Raw genomic sequence first — 18,251 nt, 5'->3', positions numbered from 1 at the left:
ACTTCTTTAAAGCAGTGACCTGACAAAGTAAAACCGAAAATGTGTGCGCGCGGGGGGGGGGGGGGGGTGCGAAGGAAGATGAACGGGCAGTAAAATACTAGATCCTTGAGATTTTGTCAGCCAGAGACCTTCGCTAATTTCTGTTGGTAGAGTCAGCCCTTCTCCAAAATGATCTCAGAGGTCAGTAATCATGTAAGAGGTCTCAAATTTTGTACTACTCTGGAGTTTCTTATTATGCTCGTCATAAGTTTAAAAAAACAGTAAGACTGAAATAGAAACCAACTTCTTTACATCATCAGCCCCCATTTTCCAGATTATGCCATGTCAGTCCATTCCTGCTCTCCTCTACCATATTACAATTTCTCGCCCTTTTCCCCCATAAGTCTGACACTCGCTAATCTTTTGTCCTTTACCCAAACCAAGCTTGTTCCTTCTCATTGTTTGTACACTTAGTTATTCCAGAATCAAAGGTTAATCACTCACATTTTTCAAGGGGCAATACTGATGTGCATACCACTCCTGACTGTAAAGGCAAATTATGACACCCTGGCCCAGGAAGAGAGAGGTCCACATGATCACATTCCAAATGGGCCCTTTCCGACGGTCATTAAGAATGAAGTTGAAAACCACTGGAAGAGGAAATAGAAAGCCATCAAGGTGCACTATTCAGGACATCTGCAAGCTCAGACACACATCAAGAGCCAATTTTAACACACATCAAGAGCCAATTCGTCTCTTGACTTCTCCTTTCATTTCCACTAAATTAGTTTGATCATCAGACTGCTTTCCATGTCTCCACTGTATTGATAGCACATTATGGGAAAAGTCCATACAGCACAGGAAAGCATGCTCATTACCTTCTTTCACAAGTGATATGTATCACATTGGCAGGTTTGTTCCCTACAAGACTACCAGGCAATTGGCCAACAACCAGGTCCATCTGGTAGCCTCAGCTTAGAACGGGAGTGGTAGTGTGCTATAGCACAGGAGTGAAGAGCGCTGGCAGAGCAGGGGGTGGAAGGCAGCTGTGCCTGCCCCATAACAATCACCACCCACAAAGTAAACACGTTTGCACTCATGCTCCCACAAAAAGAGGCAGGGGAAAGGGAAGATGCCATCCTCCGACTCAATGCTGGAAGGCTACACCTATACACATCAGTCACTGTAGCAAGATAAAAACCGAGCAACTACTCCCTCATGCTATTGCTTTAAAAATAAAAATATTGGCTACTAGGCAGAAGCATGGTAACTCATCCTTGAGGGGCTGGCTAAAGGGAAAAGTTTTGTTATAAGTTCACTGCCCATTTTTATATACATTAATTTGGTATGTTATATATGCATGGAAATATGTATATGGCTAGTTGTATAGCAATAACAATTTCCCTTGCCCTTATATTCCTTGCCTCCTTAGACCCCAATCCTGAAAACACATAAGTAACTCTTTAATGGGACCCCTTGGACGCATGTGTTTGCAGGATCTGGGTCTCCAACTGGAACTCTTCCACAGGAAACATTTCTGCAAGTGTTTGAAGAGCAACTAGCCCAACAGAGCCTGATCACCATTTTAGTCTCTGGGCTTTACCACAGTTGTATATTTTCTTTTTTACCAAACTCTTTCCTGGTGACTTACTTCCAAAGCACATGAAGAGGCAGAAGAGGACTGGATAGAAATAACCAAAGCAGACTCCCAGGACATACTCGTGTACGGCAGCTGAGACAGCAAAGACAGACAGCATAGCAGCAGCTTTGAACTTCTTACCAAAGAACTGGTAATGGGAAGAGGGGGGGGGGGAAGATATCGAATACACAGCTGTTCTGTTGTACTTTATTCTATTTTATACTAGAAGTTAATTCACTTAGTCATTTTAATGGACTAGTTAGGGTCTGCCCCTGCTATGCATGAGGAGCTCTATATTTAAAATGCCATACACATTCCAGATTCCTTAGATTAAGGAAAGTGTCTATTCTTTGGGGGATTTCTATTCTGCTTTTCACTTCTTGAGAACACACCAAAGCTCATCTATTCAAACATCATATTACCATGCCTGAATGTAACAGTTCTGTGAATCAACATACTATTAGGTTCAGTTGCTACCTTTCATTAAAGCACTAGATTAGGCCCCAGTCCTGCACTTTATGCATGTGAGTAGACCAGTGAACTCAATGGTACTCCAAACATGCCTAAGTGGCTGCCCATACCAGGACACTGAATTTGGTCATTCACATCCCTGAATGCACCATGAAGCAGCGTTCCACCATCAGGTTACTAGTTTGTCTACAGTTAAATTTTTAACCTAAGTCTCCCCTCCCACCCTGCAGGAAAGGCTCTGTGATCCCCCCCTCAAAGGTCAGAAGATCACTAGTTTGTCAGTCACTGACTCTTTTTGTTAGTCATCAGATCAATCAAAAAGCAAGGCTTTTTTGCATCTCTACAGGACAAGACATTGGCATCTGTAAAATTGGCATAGAAATAGGGAGAAGCTTTTACTGGACATTCATTTATTCAAAACAATAACCAAGTTCTAATATGGATTCCATTGCTACACCACATTAATTCACACTTCACCACATTTTCCTCCTTTGTCATCCTCTTCAGTGATTTCTGCATAATTGCAGAAATAACCTTGCTGGATGAAAGCTATTCCAGAGCACTTCTCCACATCAGTGCCCTTCCAAAGCCAATGAGGACTCTAGCAATACAAACTACTTATTTTCTCACGAGGAATGGTGTTAGCTCCCCTCTTACACCCACCCCCTTACTTTTTCAGAAAAAGAGGTTAGTGTTTCAAAGACAGGTAAAGAATGAGGACTAAGTCAGCTTGCTGCTCACCCACAGGAAGTCCCTGTAAGCATAGTAATACAGCCAGTCATGTACCACCACATTCCATGTTCGGTAATAGTTTGCATATGATGTGGAGTTCCACCAATCCTGTAACGCACAGTTAAAGAAGAGAAGAAGGCACACAGTTGGAGTTAGTGACAAGTCTTCCATTAACTCTTTTTTGAAAACTAAGTTTGCAAATGTCTGAGCAGACTAGTTGTTCTCACCACACAATCTATCATCCCACTTAATTTAACAAGTTGCACTGCAAGATTGCATAGGTTAGGGCATCTGTAGCATCTTTATCTTTCAGGGGTAGGGCAGTTACTCCAATAACTGAGTTCTATGGAACTGTAGTGGTCAAACAGAAGGAAAAATTTAAGTTATTGTCATGCCAATGAAAAGATTTGACAGCTCTGGTAGCTGAAGTCCTGTTCACTCACAGAATATGTAATACAAGCATTGGCAGGCCAAGCTTCCCCCACAATGCCCCACTGGGATGCCTCAATCCTGATCTAGAGGGACTTCGGAGAAGGAACTTTCCCTACAATGAACATCAGTAGTATTTCTGCTGCTAGTATGCCTCAAGCAGCAGAGCTTTCTGAAGTTCTTTGCCTCTCCTGCCCCCATTTCATTTGGAGAAAGCAATTCAGGGAACGTCATAAAACTAAAATAATTTCATTTGGGGTTGATTAACAAAGATAGCATCTGTAGAGAACAGCAGCAACATCTACAGACATTGCAGAAGAAAGACCTTGTTACCTCGTAGAACATTCTGTCTGCAAAGCGCAGCATCTCAGCAAATGCATTAAGCCAGCAGTGAAGGAATGCAAAGAAGACCAAGAAGAGAATCAGAACACCTGGGGATACAGAACAAAAAAAACCAGACTCATTTCACAACATCTTTTGGTTTACTCATCTGTGACCAGGGATACATAAACAGAGCCATCAAACTGTGTCTGCTGCAAACAGGTTTAACAGGAGGAACCAGATTTTGTATCAATCAATCTATAACTATAATTTTTAAAGGGTAATCTCACCACACGGGACACACAGGCTGCTCTATGGTACAGAGACAGTTGTCAAAGGAGCCAGAATTAAAATTTGACATTCTGTTTGAATCTCTCGTGCCCTCAAGCTATAATATCCCACTGCTGAACTTTCATGGAGAAAAGTCTTATTTAACAACAGAACAGCTAGTTATCCTCTTAGTTATCACAGGATAGGTGCACTGCAGGGCAGCCATACCTGCTATAGTGACCAATTCTCCACTCCCTATGAAAAACCACCCATCTCACATAAATCCTGTGGACAGGAGTTTGGCACCTTCTCTGAACCCTCCTTTTACAAGTCTAGCCTGAGTGGGAAATGGAGGAAGGTTATAATGTTGCACAGCCATCTGGGTCTCACCTGGCAGGATGGAATTGAAAATGCAGAGGACCAGCCCTCGCAGATTGAAGGGTTCCTGACTTATGTTCCGAAACGGAGGGATGCAGAGTCGCACAAAGATGTAGTAAGCATAAAAAAGCGAACCAATCACCTGTAACACAAGAGCAGTCACACTACATAAGAAAAATTAATGCACAATTAACATCTGTAACATTGCAGCTCTCTACAGAAGGGAGAGAAACAATTGCACCACCCCAAACTTCCCACAACTCAAACTTTTTGGATTAGAGACAACATCCATGAAACTCCCATAATATTCTATTTTTTTGCTTTCAATTTATGTTGGAGTATTGTTCCCCGATAGCTGGTGTCGTAATGTCAGTGCATTGTCACTGTGCTGCCAGAGTAGCTTTATAAATTTCTCCAAGTCTACCTACTGACTTGGCAGCTGTGAGCAGTTCTAATATAGTGCTAGAAGATGATAAAGCTGAGTAGTTTTATGCTGATGCCCAAAATAAACTGAGAAATCTCAATTTGGATCTACCCAAGACATTGAGACAGATCTGAGCACACATTATATATTAAGTTATATTATATTCTCCACTTCTCTTCCATCTGAGAAGATTTACAACAGGCCAGGCCATTCAAAAACCTGGTTTTGGTTCAGGCAACTCCCTATTCAAAGTTTTAAGACAGGGAAGTTCTGTCAATACAATAATTTGACTGGTTGAACACCGACTCACTTTTTAATTGGCTTTTCAGCTCACCTAAGCGCCATTATAAATGTGCATACTTTACCATAACTACTGTACACATTTTTTCACCCCCTTTCCTTCCACATCAAGAACAGCCTAGTCAAGAGGGAGCTGGGCCCCTTTGTTAGTGCCATTTAGATGCAAAGAAGGATTCCTTGTGAAGCGGCAGAACTCCAGATCACATCACACTCAGGGTCCAATAAAACTTGACCTGGAACTTTCTTTGGATTATAGCAAGAAACAACGAACGACTGTGCTCATTGAAGCACATGGGGCAAAGGAAGCAGTTTCTTGTCACTGCCCCCACAAACACACACACTGCCTTCCCAAGCTCACAAAATCTTGATCAGTGCTAGGTTTAGATAAAAAGTGAGGTGAGAATACAGAAGTGTAAGTGTCCTCTGCACCAATCTCAGTTGAACTACCTAACTAAAAGTTAGTTACTTTGACAAGGTATGGTCATTAAAATGATAAAACAAGTAACAAAGTTTAATGTTCAGATAAGCACCCAGAAGTTTGGCTTGATCAAAACCTCAAGTCTTCAAAAAGAGAGCTGGAGATCTCAAGAGATATACTGGCACTTGTGTTTCCGTCTGGAGCACCTGAAGTGGTAAACAACCTTTTCTAACAAGGGTGTGGTTCAAAACTAAGACAAAGATTCAGATCAGTTCTCTCTTATGCCAGGTAGTTAGCCCTTCGTGTATCCACAGTATATTGGTAAAATGCATACTGGTGTGTCTATTGCACTCTGCATCAATATAAAGGCCACCAGTCGTGAAGCAAAGCTAAGGAAAAGTCAATCCCTAAATGGAATTATGACTGAATTTCATCAGAGGGTGGATAAATATTGAGTCAACTCATTGAAGGAAGCAACTAGTAGAAATATTTTTTCTTAAAAAGGAGTTAGACGAGTATCTGACAAAATATTTCAGGGTACAAATATTAATATGACAACAGGGATCAAAGAGTTTTCTTATCTTCTTCCATCACTAGAAGGGCTTCTGTATTTTTCCAGTGAAACTCATTGCTGAATAATTCACATAAGCTGACGCCTCAAGCAGAAAGTGCTTGGCAATTCCATCTGATAGAATCTGAGAATTCTCTGGACATGTGTTAAGATGATCAAAAACTAAACTAGACTCACCTGTGCAAACTTGGTAGCTACATAACCCCATCTTATCATGGGATTCCTACAAAGAGAAAAAGCATAATGTTACATCTAACAAACTCTTCTTTTGGGGCAGCAAGGATCTCACCCAGTACAACTGCATTCTGTAACCATCCCATCCCTTGAGCACAGAACCCTTTGTTTAAATTAGAAGTTTAGTCTGTGAAATATTGATGGTCTGTAGAAAGCTCATGGCTCCTCCTTACTGCCAGCTGTAAACTGCAATAAGACAGCAAAATATATTACTTTCACATGTAAGAAATTGCTGTAGTTGCCATGGACATATGCAATCACGTTAGGAGATAGTGGTCTGCACAACTGTGAATGGGAGGAGAGTTAGTCTACTAGACAGTGCCACTAAAATGGGACCCATACTATGAAAGTTTGAGAACTCCTGGGCTAAGTGTATTTAGGAGGTACCTGTAGTTCCTCCTCAAATCCAAGAGATGGAGCTGCTTAACAACTCCATATTATGGCAGATACTCAAATTTAAGTAAATTCTAAGGCAATAGTCTTCAGAGTTCCATTTCTTTCTAAAGACATTCAGCATCTGGTTGTTTCATTCCTAGATCTAACTCTAGGTATTGTAGGAGCTTTTCTGAAAAACTGTCTAGAGAATGGCTAGCAGAGGGCAAGCCTGAGTCAGGTCATTGGGGTGCTGTTTCCAGCCCTGCCAGTAGTTGGGCATATGACCTGCAGAAACTCACCTTCTCCTTCTGTGCCTCAGTAAAGTGGGGGTAGTTCCCACTTCAGAGGCATTAAACTTAACTCAGACTTTTAGACTACTACATAAAGATATGAGTGTCGTTGACATTACCTGGGATAGTTGTCCCTGTAGATGAGGGTGGGAGCAAAGAGGAAGTACAGATACTGGGTAACTTGCGGAACTGGGATGGTGCCTGAAAGAGCAAAGAGTATTTGGTAGTGAAGCATTCGGCATACTGAAGGCACTGTGCTTCCCTCACTAGCCTTCTGCATACTTAACCCAGGCCTCCTCACTAGCCCTCACCCTGAAGACTTTAGTAAAGGAGGCAGAATCCTTAGATTGCCAGAAAAAGAACAGAGGAAAAACAAACAGATTAGTAATTAGCAGGAATTCTGCTTGGGACATGTAGTTCAGATAAACCAGTGCAGCCACTCAGTGCACAACATTGTTAAATTGACAGTCATTACACACTGTCCCATTTCTAAAGGCGTTACTGCCAGTGTGTCATGATTACTGGTATCATGTGTACCTCAGGACCAGAATGTTGGCAGACCAAGTCCCACACCAGCATGTGGGCTCTTATTCCATGCTAACACTACTGTGCAGTTCTAGATGCGCTGCTGCCCTCTTAGAGGTGCTGTCCTTTGGATTGAAGCATTACACCAAAGTCCCCTCTACCATTTCTTGTGGATGTCCCAGTGGTAGCAAGACACCCCCCCCCCTCCCCCAGCACAAAAAGCACATAGAAAAACCTTGATGTCTTGGACAACTTACTGTCTCTCTAAAACCAGCTCTAATTCCACTTTATAACAACTCAGTTGCCCCAGGTGAAATTCACTTCTATGCAGAGGGCCACCAGAGAGCCCATGCACTACTCTAGCCACATTAAAGACCCACTTACACCTGAGAGTATAAATGGTGCACAGAAGCCTTGGGCTGACCATATGTATATGGGTGAATTTCACCCCCAGAGGAAGGAGGACTCAGGGAGCAAAGAGTAAAACAACTTATCCACAAACGTCAAGTGGAAGCAGGGTAAGTTACTCACTTGACTTCTCCTTGGCTGAAGACAGGACCCGAGGAACGTTCTCCCTAATGAATGAATAAGCCTTCATAATTAGACGTACCTGTAAAACAAGAGTGCCCAAGATTCCGTTTTTCACAATTTAACTTCCTCAGCCTCTGCACTTAAATGGGACAGAGTGATGCATCTGGGTAACGCTTTCAGTGTATTAGTCTCTTTTCACCTTACCCTTTTTTAAAAGGTATGTGCTGTTCCCCCATAGGTTCACCTCTCAACTAAACACTCAGAGTACCAGAAGGGGCAAGTATGCAGATAGTAGTGGTACCTGCCTCCTCTGCACCTCCAAACAATCCAAACTGTTTTGTAATTTAGGTGGAAATAAAAATGAGCCCCAGTCCAGTGCATGTGCCATCTGACACGGAAGTCAATAAAATGTTAGCCAGGTTAACCGAACACGATCGAGACTGAAGCAATGAATCACATCATTTTGATACTCCAGCTGTTCTCAACATTGAGATGATTGTTGTTAATCTAGATTTATTTATTGAGTATATTGCTCCATTTTTTAAGTGATCAACAAAAATACCACTTAGGAGTTGAAGCAAGATGCCACCAGCACATGATGCCACCAGCTACTATTCAATTCACTTTTTTTGCCCCCCACAATTTCCTCTCAGGAACTGATAACTGCTTGGCAGTTGATACTCCTCAAACTTGCTCCCCGAGTGCTGGCGACTCCCGTTTTGAGACACCCACAGCGACAACTGCTTCTAGAATTACAAACATCGGGACTGTTGTGAATACATTCAGAACACAAAACATGAATATGCAGTAACCAACTAATGTCAAACGTAGCTATTAAGAACGTTTCTGGATCACAGTACAGGCGTACACCTCTCCTTTGTAATTAATATAATTGTTCAAGAAGGATCTTAATTTCTCTGTTAGGCCAGCACTACATGTTTAATGGGAGTTTAAGGTAAAAATCTGACCCCCTTTAATAAAAGCTAGAACTGTTCTAACTCTAAATTATGTTTAATCTACTCAAGATTAGCTCCCTCAAAATGGAACTGTGCAGTTACCACCTTCCTACTTGGGATACAACTGAAAGATTATTCTGTGCAATATCACAGAGTATTATAAAGCAGCTAATGTCATGCATCACTTGGGCCATAGGAGCACAGTTTGCTACATTAAACCGTTTGCTGTTTGGGTCAAACTGACCAAATATTTTATTTACCACAGATCTTACAAGAGGATATATGTAGTCTTCATATTTAGATGCATGGTGCACAAAAAACTGCTTGAATTTAGAACTACAGTATTAGAAGTCAATCACCAAGGTGGTGAATGGCTATTTTAGAGGGAGACCGTTCAAAACCATTCCCTCCCGTTTTTTAATATATTTATCATCTGCACTCTTCATTGACAGAGCAGCAAGTAAAATTAGCGTGAGGTTGCAAGACAACCCAAAATTAAAGCTTTAGAAATTACACAGATTTGTTCTGCCCTCTTTATGGGTATTGCACCTTTCTGTTGTGTGACGACTAGATTAATTTACATCACAGACAATGGTCAAGTGGCCTTGCATTTTTACTTTTGTTCTAAAAGCAGCCAATACTGGGAACTGGCACTATTTCAAGTGTTTCCAGGTCTCTCTTGCTTCTAGCAGTAACATAGGTACACCTTGTCTGCAAACAGATGATATTTAAAAATATATATGCAATAGTCTAATGCAATTGTGTCATATTAACAGATGCTGAATTTTGATTCATTGGCAAAGGGTACAATTACTGAAAGCCTGTGAATAAAATAGAATATGATTTTAAAAAAAATCAGAAATAGTTGCCAAGAGTAATGAGGTCTCTTAGTTACAAATTGCTACTGTCTCACATGCAGAGACAGACACTACAATATCTTTGAGGAGAAAAAAAAAAAAAGACTTTTCAATAAGTTCTTTCCTAGATTAAATTTTCACTCTGGCATGCAAAGTCATCGACTGTCCTGCCTCTAAAGTCACCATGCAGGGACCCACCTGTTCAAGTATTACAACGAACCGAGAGGCTGGCGGTAGAGAGTACGACACAGCAACATACGTTGGCCCAAGCCCAAGCCCGATGGTTTGGAAGAGCATGAAGAGCGTCCCAAAGAAGAGGGAGCGGATTTTCCGTTGGGAGGAACAACTGTGGCCCTGCGCCCACTGCAGGAAGAGGCCATAGGGTAAAATGAACGTTGACAGAAACATGCAGAGCCAGGTGGAAATGACAACAGGAAACTTGCCAAAAGCGAAGACCAAAAGATCAAATTCAAGCACCAGCCTAAAAGAAACAGATATGACACAAAGCCAGATTAGTGGTATGTGGTGTTCACTATCTCTTTTCATGAAAGCTTCCAACCCAGTTCTGCAGTGGTCACAGAAAGTGACATTAGCAGAAAACAGCTGGTAGGTGATCTCAGTTCAATTTCTAAATGGACAAGTGCATTGTGCAAAACCAAACCACACTCACTCTTGTTGGCAACACTGACTGGCTGAAAGACTAAGGTCTGACTCAGCAACACGTGCAAGCACATGCTTAACCCTAAGGCATATAGGCTTCAATGGGATTTAAGTGCACGTTTTATGGAAGCGCATGCTTAAGTTCTTTGTTAAGAGGGATGAGCTTAAGCATGCACTTAAGGGTAAGCATGTGCTTAAATGCTTTGTTAAAATCAATACCAGGGTGAGACCCGGAGACAGAACTTCTCCCTGTTTTGGAGGGACCCTCGCTAGAAGTAAGAGAAGACATTTACTGGGAAGTGAGAAAAGTTTCTATTGATGCCTCCATGGCTGTACTTGTTCTGTGGATAAACAGGATTTCAGTCTCCAGAGGGGTCACTTTAGCATGTTTCACAAGAACTCAGGGTCAGATTATTAAAGATATTTAGGCACCCAAAGATGCAGATAGGCACCTAGTGTGGATTTTCAGAAGTACCTATACACCTAATATCCACTGATTTTAATAGGAGTTGGACACCTAGGTGCCTTTGAAAATCCCACTAGATACTTAAGTACCTTTACAAATCTAGCATTAAGTCTACTTTGTTTAAAAAAAAAAAGTGGAATTAAATCCCAGGTAGATTTGCTATAGAACATGGTTGGTTATATTTAGAACCATGAAGAAACAGTTCAAATCTTCACACGTGAATATTGTGACTGGTCCTTCATGTTTTCCCCCCTCCTCTAGAATCTAGTCTGATTTAGAAGTTTTAGATTTCTAGCCCTTCTCCCTAAGAAGGGCCTTCACTCTATAGATTTAAACTCTGTGGCTCAGGATGACCTCTCAGGTACACATACCACAAACACACAAAAGCTTAAAATGTATTCATTCCCATCCGGACTCATATTGGGATTACAAACTGTACCCTGAGACACTATCAGATCTATTTGGGAAGACAGTTAAAAAAAAAAAAAAGGATATTACTGCAGATACTATTATGACAAAATATTACAGACAGACAATCTGTTCCTCTGTATGGAAGACAAGTCTCCAATGTAGATCCATCCAATTCTTCCCCTGCTGCCCACATCACTTTCAATTGAGAAACAAAGCTAAGCTTCCATTTGGAAACCCAAGTTGCTGCCAGTTTACATTCATCCAGAACTACACATGCCAGCTCTCAATTAGAGATGAAAAAACACTAACATCAAGTCATTTCATAACTGGTTCTGAGACATAAAAAACAAGGAAGTTGTCTTATAAGATAACCATGTAATTTCACTTGTAATCTACAAGGATAGCTGCCAAAAACAGCTACAATATAAGCAATAGAGTCAACAACTCAGAGGAAGACTCTCTCTCTCAAGCATGTTCAGTACTGGCTACAAGCATCTAAGGACAGTCACAACTGAGTCTGTTCCAGGACCTTCAAGGTTCTCTTAGAATAACTTAATTTACATCTATTTAGCAATAGTACAGTCCTCCAGAAGTGTGTTCAGTATAGTCTACTAATGCAGGACAGAAGACTGCCAAAGTATTTGCCATAATTCAAAACTGTCTATACTGTCCCCTTGACATAAAAGAACCACCACCATCCAGCTCATAATTCTAGTGCTCTGAGAACATAATGAAAAGAAGCTATCATCTACCTTTATGTTAAGTTCTCAAGAACCACAAGCCTCTAGCCCAATTACATTGGATATAATATTTCTAGGATGTGCCCAAAGCCTATGAGCCATGACAAAATTGCTCACTATCTCCCCCACGCCTTCTGTGATTGCCATGTCTGTCTAGAATGTAAATTCTAGCACAATTTTAAAGCTTGTTGAGTCTATTTACAAGTTTTATTACCTGTCCACACAGCATTACACTTAGAGTATGAGTTTCCCCTCATTTTGTAACTTTATGTACCACTAATTTTTAATTATCAATTTTCAATGTGTAAGTGCTTCCCTTTCAACACGCTTTCTTACCTTCCTTCATCAATAAAGTCTACTACAAGTGTGCTGAGAATGAAGAGGATGAGGAGCGCAATGAACATGTGGTAGATTGTCCGGATGTGGTTCACTTCAAACAGCTCACTGGGGAAGTGGTCCAAAATGAAGAGCAATATCATTAGCACACATACAAATAGCATATAGTGTCTACAGTACTTTCTCTTCCAAATGTTTCCTTTCAATGTGAAACATGCCCCCAAAAGTACAGCACAACTAGGAGACAAGAGATCTGGGTTATAGTTCTGACTTGCTACATGACTAAGTCACAGCTCCGTTCCTCACTTTCTCCATCTGTAAGAGGATGATGAGAGATACAACTACCTCACCGGGGGGGTGTTCGAATTAGTTAATGCTTGTGAATAAAAGACACTTGGTTCTCATATAGTACTTCCACCTGAAGATCTCAAAGTTCTTTCTTTGAAGGTGGGGTAGGTAATCCTCAACCTTATTTTTACACAGGGAGAATTAGTCACAAGATTAAATGACTTGCATAAGAATTTAAGGGGGACTGTCAGCAGTCAACAACTGAAACAGGTCCATTAAAAGCAATGAATACAAGCAACAAACAGTTTCTCCCAAAAGGAATTTAGATTTGAGGAGCCAACAAGTGTTGTGCTGTGGCAGCCATCCAACTGGGCTACAGGTATTCCTAATGCCTCCTACTATCACCATCTTTCTAGCACATGTGGACATGGGCATGTGGGAAAAGGTTTACAGAACCCTCTACATATGGGAAAGGCAGGCAAGCAAGCTACACTGCTTTGTAGCTTCAGAGAACCATTATCCTTCCCCTAAAGATACAAGGCGCAACAAATACCCATTTTCTTAGAGATAAAGCTACAGGGACATTTGCAACGATAGATGGCTGGAAAAAAATTATTCAACAGGAATCGGACATAGAAAGAAAGGGCTCAACTATAATAAAGCAGAGGTCCCAAAGTAAAGATACTGAGGGTGGCCAAGTGAGGCACTTTTAGCCAGTATGCTTCAGAAACAACAGGTGCAGTTAAAGTACTCACTCCAACAGGGATCTCCTAGCAGTAAAGAGCTTTCCATGTTCTGGAGGTGCTCTCAAGCCCCTGTGAAGAAGGAGAATATTAAAAGACAAAAATGTTAAAGGTTGCAGGAAACATAACCTCATCCAGGAACCAGCTTACTTGGTTTTGTGCAGGTCTCTCTCTGAGCAGGTAGCTGCAGGGAAGGTGGATGTTGCTGTGGAGGATTCCAGAAGCACAGCCTTTGCTATCAAACGGTTCACAAACTCTGTAAAGTGACTGTCCACCTCCTTCATGAATGCTGGCTTCAACTCCTGATAAAGTGGAAATAGGTTCACATTATTTTTTATGCCTTGATGGGTTGAGTCAGCTGTGAAACGCTACCATGAATTGTGCTTTGAATAATGCTTATTCATCTTTTGATACAATGCAGAAGAGAGGAAAGCTATTGATATTCTGGAGATAACATTTAAAGAAGGTGAAAAGTAAAAATTAGGGGTGGCATGTACGTCATAAGATGTGGGACCAAGTAAGTTAAATGTAACCTCCTATCCCTGGAAACAAATCCCTGCATTCACACAACATTATGTTACATATTTAAACACAAGAATGTCAGAATTGGTACACATGATGTACCACTAGATTGCCCATGTTGCACTATGAGGACAGTGCCTTTTGCTTCCACAGTTTTTATGTTTAACCATGTAAGTTTTTGGGGGAGGTTAAGGGGGTAGAGTTGCAAATTAATTTCTCACATGAACAAAATGGTCCCAACTAGTCTTTGAATTTTACACCCTATCAAAATGAACGTGGGAAGAGAAAAGAAAGGAATTCACAATTGTGCTACCGCCATTCTTTGGCTAAAGGCAGTTTTCTGCATGGCTGTGATTACAGGGCAACATGTGAAAATGCAATTGTAGATGAAACAATAGCAACAGAGAAAAAAATCAAGCAAATAGGCCCCGAAGTACTGAGCCCTCGGATTCCCATTAGAGTCAAGAAGAACTAAGGGTTCTTAGTACCTTGCAAGGCCAAGCCCTTTGATTTGCATTGTGGAAAGATTATGCCACTTGTACTTTTGATATTTACAGCTTCCAATTAAAATATTCCTGCATGCCAGGCTAAGATGCTTGCACTGTATTGTCAAAGGGGACAGAGCTGACTAGGTATGCCATTACGGCATGCTCAGAGGTGATTTGACAATAAATTGTACACAATTTTTATTCTTCCCTCTCCATGCAAAGTCTGCTATGGGTCCAATGGTTTATCATAAGGGTGTTTGGATAACAAAAAAGAGGTCTTATGCTGTAATGTTAAATTCTCAATTACTTCAATGACAGCTGAAGGAATTTTTGCTTAAAGCCTATATTACCAGTTTGTATAACCCATTTCCTAGCTGCACATTGCTTTCCAGCTTGTAACATACTAGGAAACGCACGATAAAGCAGTCTACAGTTTGAAGATTATGCTGATGCAAGGGAAGCATCCAGCTTATTTGCAAGGGAGTTAAAATGGTAAATTTCAGACAACCTGTAAGAAGATGTCTTCAGACTGACTGTGTAAAGAAAACTATTACTGCTAATATGTGCTAGATTGACAGTTCTGGATAGTGAAGTGTTCTTCTCACCCACAGAAGAAATATGGCAGAAGCAGTGGTAGTGAAAGTTTTCCCAAATATTTTTTTATATTTATATTTTTTATGTATATACATATACATACACATACATACACACACACACACACCCTGAGATGCAAGCAACAGCATAAACCAGGGGTGGGCAAATTTTTTGGCCAAAGGGCCACATCTGGGTATGGAAATTGTATGGCGGGCCATGAATGCTCAAGAAACTGGGGGTTGGGTTGTGGGAGGGGGTGAGGGCTTCGGCTGGGGGTGTGGATTCTGGGGTGCAGGAGGGTGCCCCGGGCTGGGACAGAGGGGTTCAGAGGGTGGGAGGGGGAATCAGGGGTGCAGGCTCCGGGTGGCGCTTACCTCAAGCGGCTCCCAGAAGCAGCAGCAGCATGTCCTCCCTCTGGCTCCTATGTGGAGGCGTGGCCAGGCGACTCTGCATGTTGCCCCGTCCACAGGCACTGCCCCTGCAGCTCCCATTGGCCATGGTGGTGGGGGAAGTGTGCGGAGTCCCCTGGCTGCCCCTACGCGTAGGAGGCAGAGGGGGGACATGTTGCTGCTTCCAGGAGCCGCATGGAGCCCCGGCATGCGCAGAGCGGGACAAGCCCCAGAACCCGCACCCCGGCTGGAGCTTGAGGGCCGGATTAAAATGTTTGAAGGGCCGGATGCGGCCCGTGGGCCATAGTTTGCCCACCCCTGGCATAAACATTAGCCTCAGGAAGACCAGAGAGCCATGCAAAGTTAATTCTTCTTGAAAATCCAGAGACTATGAGAAACAGACTGCAAGAGATATGGGGCCAGATTCTTAGCCTCACGTTAGAGGAACTACATTGATCTACACCATTTGAGCATCTGGCCCCTGGGTTAAATACCTGCAGTTGGGTTGCTCCTCAGAACACCAGCCTGGTGGGGAGGAAAGATGGTGAAAGCTAACTAGTAAGACAACAATGCTCTACTCCAGAATCTTTCCAGAAACTAATCTTACAAAGATTAAACTTCTGCAGCATAAGAGATGAGCATTTCTAGGCAACGGATTTCAAAAATAGGGGCTTTAAATTAAAAGAGTGTCCTACAATGAGTCACCCCATTTTGGGGTACTGCCAGGAAGGATCACACAAGGATAATGTCTTATAAAGAAAAATTTCTAGGTATTATTTGATGTCCACTTTGTTATTTTCTATCATTGGAATAGCTAGCTAATAATCATTCCACTGATAGATTATTCATTTTAAAAATTCTTCAAGCTTCTTTATTTTCCCTAAGATACCTTGAAATTCACTATAAAATAGATAATTGCAATCTCACAACTGGTACTTTTGAGAGGTGCAGCTTTTACCCAAGACATTATCACCTGGTATCTAGGAAAGAGAAAACTGAGTAACCAACTTTCTGTTGCAGCTCACCTTTGAGATCAGTAAATGTCATGATCATGCATTTTTGCTTCTTTATGATGTATAATGAAAGCCTGAAAGTTTCTCCTGATTCTTTACCTTAGAAGAGGAATACAGAGAGAAGAAACAGACAAGGGAAGACCAAATGACTCTTTGGAGAAGCTAACAGCTGGAACTGTTGTAGAGCTACATGCGTTTGGATCTTACACAGAGATTTTCTCCTCGTTATTTTTCCAGGTGTTTTGAGTTGGATAGACTTTTTAAAAAAAACCATCCCTTCTCCATCCTCCCCTGCCCCCAAACTGCACGATTCATCCTTGTTCCTCGTGATACGATAATGCTACTAGTTATCCAGCTATCCATAGATTCCTAGAAAAGACGACAAGTTAGACAAGGCATGAAATACTAATAAGCAATAGGCCCTCTCACATCCTAAAGCAGAAAAACAGGTGCACATTTTCTTCCCTTTGGGGGCCATCTTTACCAAAATACCACATATCGAGGGAGATGCGTTCTTAGAGACTAGTAATGTGTACTAAAAAGGAAAATTACACCCAGTCAATTAAGTGAACATTGTGCTTAAGACTCAGACATTCAGTTGTGAAAGACTTGAGATGTGATTGTATGAAAATAAAATTGTGTGCTAAAAAAAAAAAAATCAAATTGTAAGACAGCTCTGCATGTTTCTTGAAGAGGTGGAGAGTCTCCGAGTCTCCTACTCTCCAGTCCAAACAAAGATCTGTCCATGGCTCTGCTCAAAACAAATTGTAACTTAATATTTAGCTTATTGAAAATATTTGCTCAGCAACCACCATGGGAACAAATAAATGTCTCCAGCACTTGGAGACAGTAGTTCTAAGTTGCTGACTGCCCTCAGAATTGCTTCCACTCATTCATTAAAAAGAGGCTTAATATTTTACAACGGATATCTGGATTTATCCTTTTAAAAGCAGAGGGTGAGAAGAGGATTCAGTTGAGCAGGGATTATGGTTGAAACCACTGTAGATACGAGAATGCTAAAGCAAAGTACCAGAACTGAAGCCAGAAGACGAGGAGTTGTATGGGATTCCTGCTGCTACAGAAAGTAGGAATAGTCCTTTCCAAATTTCAGCATATTAAAATACACCACATCCCCTTCTCCATTCCCCAAGGAGCAAGGGACGGTGGACAAGGAAAGAGTCCTCATGAGGGTTACCAAAGTAAAAAAAATAAAAAATAAAAAGATTTACCCTGGCACTGTGCCAGAGAAGTGTCATAGCTCCAAGAGTAGGGTGCATTATGGCACCACTCCTCATTCCCGAGGACTGCCCCCTCCCACACACTTATATGATCCCCTAGTGTCGCTAGGGACAAGGAAAGGAGGAGCCTAGGCAGGTGGTCTTGCAGTAGCAGTTTCTCCCAAGTCTGCCCGATTGGCCACAGGGCAGAGGAAGGTATTAGAAAAAGCTTCCCAATGGGAAGCCAATGCATGCCCTCAGCATGTACTGCCTTTACTCCCATAATTAAAGGAGCAGCAGAACTTCCCTCTCCCTCCTGAAATGCAGGCAAGCACCACCCCATGCACATGGTTAGTGCATGTGTAGCTCTGGCCCTTTTTCTTTCCACCTCAACTTATCAGTGAGCTGGAGAAAAGGAATCCGGCTGATTCTGTAAGCGCCAGCCAGCTCAATAGTAGCGGGCATGTGGGAGATGATAGGAATTCCAGTACTGAGGCTCTTGTGAGCTCCCCACAACCCCCGATACTGCGCCAATAATTCCCTACACCTTCTTCCCCACTAATAAACCAAGTGGCCTAGAAAAGATACAAGAGTTTTTTTCCATCTAACTCCTGAAAGGTCATCTATCCAGCTGGGGAAGGCATATGTTTGGACCAGGGCTAGCTGGTAGTGAGAATACTTGCA

The 18,251-nt window shown here is 41.8% G+C and overlaps 1 protein-coding gene across 1 annotated transcript in view; it reads right to left on the bottom strand.

Moving 5' to 3' along the window:
* The window catches only part of SOAT1 (sterol O-acyltransferase 1), a 46,576-nt gene that overhangs the window by 6,752 nt on the left and 21,573 nt on the right, over positions 1 to 18,251 (bottom strand). The window contains exons 4-15 of the mRNA XM_074961039.1: positions 13,495 to 13,646; positions 13,357 to 13,416; positions 12,314 to 12,421; positions 9,899 to 10,181; positions 7,888 to 7,966; positions 6,951 to 7,032; positions 6,110 to 6,155; positions 4,232 to 4,361; positions 3,584 to 3,681; positions 2,831 to 2,929; positions 1,631 to 1,766; positions 484 to 629 (exon numbers count right to left, since the gene is read on the bottom strand). Of these exons, the coding sequence (XP_074817140.1) occupies positions 484 to 629; positions 1,631 to 1,766; positions 2,831 to 2,929; positions 3,584 to 3,681; positions 4,232 to 4,361; positions 6,110 to 6,155; positions 6,951 to 7,032; positions 7,888 to 7,966; positions 9,899 to 10,181; positions 12,314 to 12,421; positions 13,357 to 13,416; positions 13,495 to 13,646 (1,419 nt within the window). The remainder of the gene's footprint in view (positions 1 to 483; positions 630 to 1,630; positions 1,767 to 2,830; positions 2,930 to 3,583; positions 3,682 to 4,231; positions 4,362 to 6,109; positions 6,156 to 6,950; positions 7,033 to 7,887; positions 7,967 to 9,898; positions 10,182 to 12,313; positions 12,422 to 13,356; positions 13,417 to 13,494; positions 13,647 to 18,251) is intronic.

The sequence above is a fragment of the Natator depressus genome, chromosome 8 (assembly GCF_965152275.1).
Source record: "Natator depressus isolate rNatDep1 chromosome 8, rNatDep2.hap1, whole genome shotgun sequence".
NCBI lineage: Eukaryota > Metazoa > Chordata > Testudines > Cheloniidae > Natator > Natator depressus.
This window is presented reverse-complemented; position numbering and strand designations above follow the sequence as displayed.